This window comes from Oryza glaberrima, chromosome 11, assembly GCF_000147395.1.
Source record: "Oryza glaberrima chromosome 11, OglaRS2, whole genome shotgun sequence".
Taxonomy (NCBI): Eukaryota; Viridiplantae; Streptophyta; class Magnoliopsida; order Poales; family Poaceae; genus Oryza; species Oryza glaberrima.
Genome location: NC_068336.1, coordinates 8,961,848 through 8,973,426, shown reverse-complemented (window position 1 = coordinate 8,973,426; position 11,579 = coordinate 8,961,848). Strand labels below are relative to the sequence as shown.

General features: G+C 38.6%; 1 protein-coding gene across 1 annotated transcript; it reads right to left on the bottom strand.

The window, feature by feature from the left end:
- Positions 1-976: 976 nt before the first annotated feature.
- LOC127754639 (mitogen-activated protein kinase 15) lies at positions 977-8,813 on the bottom strand. The gene is made up of 10 exons (XM_052280211.1): positions 8,690-8,813; positions 7,570-7,978; positions 5,543-5,670; positions 5,408-5,467; positions 3,991-4,140; positions 3,752-3,907; positions 3,458-3,669; positions 2,889-2,990; positions 2,637-2,776; positions 977-1,781 (listed from the first exon to the last, which is right to left on the bottom strand). Exons 2-10 carry the CDS (start codon positions 7,964-7,966, stop codon positions 1,630-1,632), a joined length of 1,497 nt encoding a protein of 498 aa, XP_052136171.1. The 5' UTR covers positions 7,967-7,978; positions 8,690-8,813; the 3' UTR covers positions 977-1,629.
- Between the last annotated feature and the right edge of the window lie 2,766 nt (positions 8,814-11,579).

Here is an 11,579-nt window from a genome sequence, read left to right as displayed (position 1 = left end):
GGCCAAAACCTCAGCTTCGGAGTGCGCGCTCCAGAAGCCGTGTTTCGTTCGCTCAGATTTCGGCCCAAAGTAACGGTAAGCAACTTGCTCGGGCCGCCTAGACGATTACAAGAACCGCCTCTAGGACATAGAGGCTGGCAGGAAGCACGCGATGCTTGATCATGCCGTAACGGCCAAAGCCTTGATGAAGTCCAAGGCCCAAGTGAAGAGGCTTCGGGCGGAGCGGGGTGAGCTCGAGAAGAGTCAATGGCCTCACAGCTTACTCCACGAGTTCCGAAGCGCAAATGGAGGCGCTTATTGCTCAGCTGAAGGCGGTCCGGTACCGAGGCTACTCGTTTATGCGATGAAGCTGCATCGGCCGCCCGTGCAGGCTATCCATGTCCTGCGCCTTGCGTTGGACTGGCTGGGTGCTTTGCCCGGCGAGCTACCGGCCAAAGGGGCTCCTGCTCGTGAGTTCACTGAGTGAAGCTCCACTGCCGGTGGCGCCATTGCCGATGCCTACGGAGAAGGGTGCTCTCGGGTGGTGGCAGGGTTCGTGCTCTCTGTTCTCAAGGCGAACGGTTGCGAGCATGTGACCGCCTTTCCACAGATGTTCATCGGGAGCTTCCCCAGAATCGAGCGTGAATAAGCAGTCAATGAAAATAGCACACGTAGAAACTGGAAAGGATACTCCTCCCATCCTCTATTGGTAATGTCACATTATGTGGAGACAAATAGAACCCGTACTACGTCGCCTCCAAGAGTTCCATTTATCCATTCCTTCAATTATTTCACTGTAGACAGATTGAAAATAAGGATGAATTTTGCATGTGTTGGCACTGGTAAGCAAACCATTAGATCATAAGGATGGCAGGCATCAGGAAAAGGGTATGCAGGTAAAGATGAACTTGCACATTTGATCTTCATATGCTTTCAAGAAAAGCTGAGCATGAGACAACTCCATATCACATCAAAAGGAGGGGGAGAGAAAAGCATCTCAAATTAACATATTCTTCCCAGCTAATAGTGTTGACAAGTCTACAAAATGATATAGTTAAATATTACATTTGAATGACAGCTTACTAGAAGCATTCCAAGATACTCCAGGGCTTCAAAACTTCCACGTTTAATCAACAATCAGACGATGTGAAGTCACCAGCTTTAAGAACAAAGTGATGAACTACAGAGTCAAGTCAGAAGTTGTAATCCCTACTACTATGCGTATACCATGAACTGTAGTAGATACCGTGTAAGCTTCTGCTGTGGGTATTTTTGCAACTGATCCAAAAAGAACGGAAACTAGCAGTCTATCACGCAGGATATGAAATATATTTCTATAGTACTTTAGTCTTCAGTCTTCTAGAGCATACCAAGATCTGTAATTAATACAACTCTGTACAGAATAGTATCTTTGAATGTGTCAGCATGTAACAACTTAGACATGGTAATCCGCGCCGATGCCTCGGAACCTTGGTAAGGCAAAGGATTTGCTGTTTCATTTGCGCACACATACCTTGTTGCCTACCAGTGGGCGCTCCGGCCATCAACAGTAGCAGGTAGTTTGTTTGGTATGTATGGCTTTGGTTGCCCAGCTTGGTTCACATCGATCCTTTCAGAATCACCTGTTTCAGTCTTGCAGGATGGATTTCTTCAGGGGTAAGAGCCTCGGGGAGAAACAGTGTTAGTAGCCAATGCTGGGTTTCTATCGGTTCGTCGATGCTCATATTGCTCAGCAGTAGATGTTGAGCAGTTACCATATCGAAGCGCAGAACCAACAACTTTACCAGGTCTTGCAGCACCACCTGCCATACAAAGTGATTTGCATAGAGTTACTCACAATCTTCCTGCTAAAATATTTATAAAATGAATGAACAGTATTAATATTGTGTAAATATTATCTATATATTAATATAGTGCAGGAGGAGGCTCTCCTGCTGTTTTAAGTCAAAAAGAAAAACAACAGTATTAGAAAGATTCCATTTTAAGAGGAATGGTTCAGGATATTAGTTTTCTTGTAGCTGATTTACTACTCGTGAATCAATATTTGCCAACATCATTAACTTAGATTAACTTATGGACACCAGTTGTGCCTTTGTGCAAAACAAGGACAAACTGAAGCCGTTAATTAACAGATATAAAAAAGGACCGAGAGTTTAATGGCCAGATTGGTCAGTCAAATTTAAAAGAACTTTGCACCACAAAGTTTAATATTACTATGTGACTCAGAGCTGATCCAAAGGAAGGATCCATATGTACTATTGCGTTTGCTGATTCTCAAATTGTGAGACTGACACAGCTGTGCACGACTGAATGGTGGCCCTTGGCACGGTAATCGTTTGCTTCTGTACTTGCATGGCCTAGTGGACTGGTGGAGCAACCACAATATGACAGATTGCTCAGCCTCTGTATGACAACAGAGCAGAACCATTAAGTATTTATCACTTTGGGCTCTTTCTAAACATTTGTCACCAAAAGAATTTAGTACACAACATACATCTGTTGGATCAGATGTCATCTGCTTGTCACAAAATACGGTGAAAATTTGGATGGAGCTATTTTTTTTATTGAAATTTGGATGGAGCTATTGAGGTGCAGTAATAATAAATCAGCTACTATATATGATGTTACATCAACTTCATAGCAGCTTCATGTGTTACCTTGAGGAACTCTATTCGCACAAACAGAAGCAGAACCTTGATGCATTTTTTGTGTATTATCTCCAAGTACACATTTTGAAAGATCCTCGGCGATGTTGGCTGTGTTTTGTGGACGGTCATCCGAATATAACACAGAAGGTCTGTTACGGAATCGTAGAAAGTCAACAAATGATCAAGTGCTACCTGCTAATTTAAGCCGTATTTTTTTTACAAGATAATTTAGACATATAAACGAAACTATAGAAACATTACCTTGGTAAAGAGTTATGTTGCCTCTCAGGTGGAGCTGCTGTTGATCCCTTAGCATAATGTTCTTCAAGATATGCAAACTGCTTTTTAAAATGATCTACCGCACTGCAAAGACAATGCAATAGTTCAGTGTAAGCCCACCAGAATCAGGTTATTCAGGTGTACCAATTAGTTTATAAGGGTTTTTTCTTTCTATTTTGTTACTCAAAATTCCAACTGAGGGAAGCACAGTGAAAGATAGACAGAGTTTTGACAACAAAAATAACCATCAAAACTGATTTTGCTATAAATAAGAAATCAACCTTACATATACAATACACACCATGCAAAAACACCTAACCGAGTTTAGTTAATAGTGTAAAGAAATGACACGACACCTTGACAGAACAAAATGTGTAAAGAGCATGCCTTGTTTATGCACATGCAGACATTAACGATAAGAAAACAAAAGGCTAGTAGCATGTCCAATATGACCTGGTCTGTCTGCAAACAATCAACCATTAAATTATACTCTGAAATTGCATGAGGCACTTCACTTTGGTGAAGCATGTTGTAGTTAAAAATCATCGCACCTAGGGTACATGAAACCAGCTGACTCAGTCCCTTCAAGGTATTCCCTCAACATATTTGGATGATACTCCAGAATCTCTCTATAGATGAGTCCCCTTATATCTTGCTTTGTAATCCTCCTCCTTTCAAACTCAAATTCCAGCTTTGTCACAGGCTGTGCTGAAGGTTCTCTATATACATTTGCTATGTTTCTGAAATAAGGATCGGCAAGAGCCTGAAAATATGTACAATACATTATCTTTTGTTGTTTTAGATTACCATGATTAAAAATAAAATAAAAAGGGATGATGTTGTACCTCTTCAGCATTTGGCCTATCTTTGGGCTCAAAAGATAGCATTCTCTCCAACAAACGTAATGCAAGTGGATCTGCATTTGGGAACTTCTGAGTAAATGGTATAGGCTTTTTGCGTCTCATACTGCTCAAATATCGCCTGGCCTTCTCATTTCGAATCTAGTGCATAAAGAGTACATGTAACTCCAACCATTAGAAAATTAGTCGGCATAAAACACTTATGTATGGCGACACATACTTACCCTAGATATTGCTTCTGTAGAAGGTGTCCCCAAAAGATCTGTAATTATATCAAGTTGATGCACCACATTTTTCCCGGGGAAAAGAGGTTTTCCTGTTAAAAGTTCTGCAAATATGCAACCGATGCTCCATATATCTATTGCTGGTGTGTACTGCAAGAATTTGAACAGTATAAGGTTCACCGATACTCCAGGTATTATATGTACAAAGAAAAAAATAGCCAGCAACTGGAACTAGACAGCATTTCATTGCAAGAGCAACAAACAGGAGTACAGGACATCGTCAGTAATGAAAAAGGTGATATTGTATTAAAAGAAGTAAAATGTACTAGCTGTCCTTCAACTTGTTGTGATGGGTCAGCTAGCTCCCCGTACGGACTCCTAAACTTGTCATGTGTCTTATCTAGATCCTAAATTTTAATATAAACCTACTGACATAGCCACTGACAGGACTGAGGTATCCTGAATCATCATCTCCTCTCTTATCTCTCTCATGCTCTCCATCTCTCTTATATATTTCCCATGCAACGTGATAGTGGTGCCCATCAATGCATCAGCACCCCTATTTACTGGATTGATTTGCAGGATTTCATTCAAATGCTCAATTCACAATATGGTACCAATACATACTATCGTTTGTCAAGAATAGAAAACCCAAATCAGATGAACAATTTCATTAAAAAAAATCACTGACAGGCTGCTTGACCTCAGCTTCTGCCCTTGCCACACCATAGCCAACAAAATGGACATGGAAGCTGCAATCCATTGGCAGAGCAGTAGGCCACACTTAGATTCTCCTTTTTCTCTTATGATTTTCGAAGGGCACATGTGCATAAATGGTCAATAGAAATTGACCTAATCATGTCAATTCGATTTAATGGCAGTGGCGTTTTGGTGACTTTTGCAAGCAGCTAGTGGCAACACAATAATTAGAACAAAACCAATAGCAGAATAGCAGATTGGCACATCTATGTGTTTGGTCTTTATTAGAAATACTACTGCACTTAGATTAAGAGAAAGAAATACATCATTTAATAGAAATATATAAAGAAGGAAATGAACGTGCTTGTAGCGGAGTGGCAGAGCCTTCAGTAGAAGAGCCGCTGACCCAGGTTCGAACCAGGCTTCACACAAAAATAATCCCCCTCACAGGAACTGGAAGAAGTGTGCTCCCTGTGGGAGGTTTGAGTGCACCAGTCGTGCACCACGTTTGGGAGGATTTTTCTCAACTTAATTGAATGCCATGGCCCAGTTGGGATTTTATTTTTATAGTTTCATCCATCATCCATGTGTTTTAGTGTGAATTTAACTTCAGTAAAAGAGAAAAATATAACAACAATAATGAAATGGAAACAAGGGTATTCTTGGAAATACCATGATTTAAATAAAAAAATTACAACATATTAAGAAGGTGACTAACCTTAGAGAAAAAAGATCCACAAAGTTCAGGTGCACGATACCACCTTGTTGCAACATAATCCTAAAAATACAAGAAATAGATGCTTATAAAAAACTTTGAGGACATAAAAAAATAGTTGGGGGAAAAGTGATATACCGTCCAAAAGATGGCAGTTGGTGTATCACTGAAAGCAACTCTTGCAAGGCCAAAATCACATATTTTGAGCTTACAATTAGCATTTGCCAAAATATTTTTTGGTTTAAGATCTCGGTGAAACACATTTGCTGCAGTAAACAAATAATGAAAGACAGCTGTCATATCAGTAAAATTCTAGTATAACAAAATATATTGAATAATGAGATGGAGCAGTCATATCAGGCTACTGTAACAAAAATAAATTGAATAATTTATTTCACATAAGTAGAGAAAGTTAAACCAACTCCTGCCACATTTCTACTTTCAGCTTTCCATGTGCAAAAGAAAAAAAATGATACATGTTTGTTTGAATCGTCTTGTTCAACTAATATGAAACAATAGAATCTGTCTCATTGTTCTTGACAGTAATGTGGCAACTACCATTGGTAATTTTAAATTGCTTATTGCTTAAGTGCACACTCCACAGCTTGATGGCACCTATGATTGATTTGTTGAAGCAGCTACATTAATAACTTTGTATTAGTAGCTCACAGACTCTGCATGCTACATCCTCTAGATTTTTATATCATGCAGTTTGACCTGGTGTGAACTAAAAAATTAAACTATGAGGAATATGAACCAATGTACATTTAAATTACAAAACTGAATATCATTCATGTCATCAAACATCACAATGTTTGAATCTTGACGTATGCATGTGCTCTATGACTCAATGGAGAGAGTACATGTTAGTAACTATTCTTGTTACAGGAAGACCTTAGATTAAAAGTGATAATTTTACTTTGGTACTGGTGATCAACTCGCAATAAGGTTAACTCTGGTGATAGCTTTCCAACCAGTGATGAAGTGGTTCATCAAGTAACTTGGTAGATCTATGAGTTCAAAGAACATGTCTATCCTACTATAAATTCTTCAATAGAGAAGCCTCCAGGTAAATGGGTACCTCCATTGAGCATGATGCTGCGAATAAACCTTGATGGCTCTTTTTATGCTGAAACAAACAATGGAAGCTGGGAGTTCAATGAATTTACAAGATGTGCTACAAGCAGAAGCAATTACATGTATTGAAGCTCTCAATCTGGCTATCTGCTTTGGTACGAGTCAGGTTATTGTAGAAACTGGCTCTAAGCAAACTATTTCAAGCACTTAAGCATGATGAATTAGATAATGGTATTAATGCTGATGCAATTCAAGGATTTGTTTTTTCAGTTTGATGTAACTAATTTGGTGTATTTCCCTAGATTTTGTAATAATGTGTGCGTCAATTAGTGAGGTTTGGCGCTGCTTTGGGTTCCTCTACAGCAACAGGCAACAATTGGCCAGATGGGCCTTACTTCATCATAAATACGTCCCCCCTACAACTCATGAATTAAGAATTCTCACAACGATGTTTTAATTCTGTTATTTATCCGACTAATTTTTTCTTCGCCAAATTGCCCGAAGCTTATGCCATTTTCAACCCAATCGTGGATTTTATGCCTGTCATACCTGTACTCTTTTTTCTATTAGCCTTTGTTTGGCAAGCTGCTGTAAGTTTTCGATGAAATCTTTACTACTCTGTCGTGGTGCTGATCGCGTGGTTTGCCTCTTCTCTCGCGGCCGAGCCCCCAGGCGTTGGGAAAGCTACAGCAGATTTGGCAGATTAGTAGTCTCCAACTTATTTTATTAGTGGATCGAGCGGATTGGTCTTGTTGCCATAAGCCTACGGAGGGAGGGGACCTATTTATTACTTCCCACATCCTTCCCTTTTTATTCTACCTTCCAGGGCCTGCCTCCAGCTCTACACAACTACTACCACCCTTTACCCTCAGTCAGTCAGCCTCCCCACTTCCTTATCTCGTTAACACAGGTGATAAACATTCCATCTTGAAATATTAGAACATTACTGAATTAAGTAGAAAAGTTTTTACCAACAAAAAAAAATGATCACAGATGTCTTATGCCTTCACTTGCAAGAAGACCACCCCCTGAACCATGTTTTTGACAATGAAAAGGAACAAATTTTCATGTGAGAACATACCAATTACCTGTATGTATGTACTTCAATCCTCGAAGCAACTGATAGAGGAAAATCTGGTAGTATTCTGGAGTCAAGTCGTCGTTGGCCTTTATAACTTGGTGCAAATCAGACTCCATGAGTTCAAAAACAAGATAAATGTCCTTGAATTCTCTCCTCGACGGAGGAAGCAAAATATGTTTTATTTCCACGATATCTGGGTGTCGCAGTAGCCGGAGCAACTTGATTTCACGAAGTATCCGAGTAGCATCAGACACATGTTCAAAAATGTCATTAATCTTCTTGATAGCAACTTTCTCACCAGTATGAGTATCCAGCGCGGAGCATACTACACCGTAACTCCCTTTTCCTATGACCTCTTCTATCTTATACCTGTTCCCCTCACCATACTCGGTAAAGAAGTCCATTTCAGACAGTTACTGCATCAACAGGAACACAACGAATCAGCCTGAGCAGGATTATTTGTCAAATGTAATTTTACCTCCACCATAGGAAAGCATCCAATATATCAGGGAAAAAAAAGGTAATTGCTAGATCAAAACGTAAAAGTGATGCACTACAAGGGTATAAATGACATCATACCCTTATCAAATCGAACCACTAAAAATATATATGTTGTCCATTTCATAAACAGCTACATAAACCCATTTTACTTCTTTTTTTTCTTTCAGTGTCCAAATCGGATAACAGATAGTCAAGATGAAACCAAGTAAAAAAAAACACTAACTATCAACATCCGCCCCATCCACTTGGTCAAAAGCCAAGAGATTTAACAACATCGCAGCGAATTCACCACCAATAGATTTACGACACCAAATCAAAAGGTGGACACTCGACAGCGTGCGACTCATCCGCCCAACAGAGCGACATTTGCGGGACAATGCAAAGCAGTGACGGGGCGGATCCAACTTGGGATACTGGGGTTCAGTTCAGTTGACTTGAACCCCCCAAACTTTTGGGGGGGAAAGAAACACAAACTGTTACTTGTAGTATTATAAGTTTAAGGCTATGAAATCAAGAGAAAAGCTTGTTCCAGATCTAGAAGATAAGCTAGGGTTAACGCACGCACGCACGAAAACTGGAGAGCGAGATGAGATGAGATGAATGAGAAAGAGGATGCGGACGCTCACACGAGGACGACGGCGCGGCTGCTGTGCTCGCGAGACGGAGATCGGCGCGGGCGCAGGGAGCGGAGACGAAGACGGGAGATTTTCCTTTGACGCGGAGGGGACGGGGGAGACGCTATCGACTCGCAATGATTTTTGGACAAGGTGGCATAGCCACGACTGATTTAAATTTTGTGTGATACAACGTATTAATTTTAAATTTTGAATTTCAGAAAACAGGAACAAAATAATTTATCCAATTATTATTAACATAATTAGATCCAAATCCGTACATGGGTGGAATTAGAAAAATACCTCAGCTCTAACAAAATGTTGTATCAAGAGTTGTGCTAGACAGGGTGTAAGATTTCATCTCTTTCTTTTTTTTATATACAATAGAAAAACTACTCGTGCGTTGCAACGGTAAAGGCTATTTTAATTTATTATGCTTATACATTTTAGTTAAGGTGAAATCTATTGTGAACTCGGTTGGATGATATATATTTTTTAAAAAAATCAAGAGTTATAATTAGGAGTCCGATCGTCTCAAGTTAGCAAAACCGACTCAAATACGCATATGTATTTTCAAAAATGAACAAACTTAAAAGCCGACTCATACTCGGATGACGTACCAAAATACCGACAAAAATATCTTCAATTTTTATAATAGTAGAGATAAATCGATCCAGTATCACTTTGAACCACTATGTCTCAAAAAGTTTTCATATAAAGCCAGCTATATTACTCATTCTTTGTGATGACTAATGACCCACATGTCAGTAGTACTCGGTTGCGGATATGTGATGACAACGAACTCCTCCAGCACCCACTAGTTGTTGCTCCTCTCCTCCTCGCACTGCCATCATAGCTCCCTCTCCATGAGCCACCGTTGTATATCCCATCCGTCTCTGCATGTGTAACCACATCCTCTAGCCACCAACGTGTATAATCTCTTCCCCTTCATCATGCACGTTGTTGCTATGGTTGCCGTTGAGGATGGTGACGCTGGACTAGCAGGGACAGTTGGAGAGCAGAGAAGTTAATCCGGGCTCCTCCTTATTGGATCCAGCAAATCCCCAACTATATCTCGAGGGGAAGAAAGAAAAAGGGAGAGAACTAGCGTGGAAACAGTAGCAGTCATTGGATTTGGAGGTGGAGCAGTAGTAGTGCCACCGGACTTGGAGATGGATTAGAAAAAGGACCGTCTAAGTACAAATGAAAGGTAAAATGGTTATTATTATGTGAAAATTAATAGAAGAATGGTACAATATAAAAAATATATAAGAATGCGTAGCCTAAACTGTAGTTTACCTTTTTTTTCCTCTAGCACAATTAAAAATGAGTTGTCTATTAGCCATGACCCATTAGGCCTGTGCTATGCTAAGCCTATTATAGGTGGTGTTTGGATCCGGGGACTAAATTTTAGTCCCTATCACATCGGATATTTGAACAGTATTATAAGTATTATAAGTATTAAACGTAGACTAATGACAAAACACATTCCATAACCCTGGACTAATTCGCAAGACGAATCTATTGAGCCTAATTAATCCATTATTAGCCTATGTGATGCTAAAATAAATATGTGCTAATTATAGATTAATTAGGCTTAAAATTTTTTTCTCTTATTTATACAATTAGTTTTATTATTAATCTATGTTAATACTTAATTATCCAAACATCCGATATGAATTTAACACCACCATAGTTTTATTGTCTCTGGATGGGCATGGTTTTATCGATCTATTTAGCTATTCTCACGAGGTGTTCACGTGTTAGGATATGGACTTATGGTAACACATGCTGATTAATTATAGTCCGATAGACCCGAATAAATAATAATAATAATAATAATAATAACCACCACCACAACATCAATTTTCTTTAATATTAAAGTATCATATTTTTATATTTTTATGTTCAATTGTGGTCATTTTTTTCTCACTATCTCTCTTGTACGTAACCTTCTTCCCAAATTCTTTCTTATTGAATTGATTTTCTTTTTACTTATATGTTTATTTGGACTAATTGTTTTCTCATAATTAAATAGATAATCAATCCTTTTCCATACTTCTCATATGATTTGAAATTGTATTGTAAGTGTGTATGTAATTTAATATGTAACATATAGACCTATAGTTGCTATAAGATTTGACCTTTTTTTAAAAAATATGACACCATAATAGATACAGGTAGTTAAGTCAATATCCATAAAAGATAATCTATGCAATTCGCTTCTTTATTTCATTCAAAGCAAGACTACAACAAATCTATTCGAATCTATTCATAGGACTTTCTGATGCTTGGCCTCGCATAGTTGCGCGCTTCTCAATCTCTCGCGTGATAACGCACTATCTACCTGGGCCGACCAAAATGCTCTGACACGAGCCCAATCATGCCGGACGCTCAACTCCTATGTGGTAAGCATGCTAGATGCTACAATTCAATCTACCCTTTTAAATCTTAGATACAGTGCTCATCTTTTTAAATCTCAGATACAATGCCCATCTTCCTGCTTATATATTAAGAAAATCTAATTGTTAGGAGTTTTACACTAAACTAAACTAAATTTATATTTTATTTGCCTCTATATATGCCAATAAAAATACGGTACTACCTATTGATCTTTCTACAGATTTGGAGCTTCAAATTTTACAGAATTTTCAACCAACATATACAACCCGTTTTGAATGAAATAAAAAAAAGGTTAAACATATAAAAAATCATAAATCTAAAGAAAAAAAGCTGTTGTAAAATCTAATTTTATGTAATGTAACTGAGTGTAAACTAAAAAGGTAAAATCTAATATCTGTAATCTCGTGAAATTTACTCAGAAGGTAAACTAAAAAATGTCTCTTAACATTTCTGTCAAATTTTGGTTGTTATTAGGATGGAAGGGGTAGCTATACTTAAT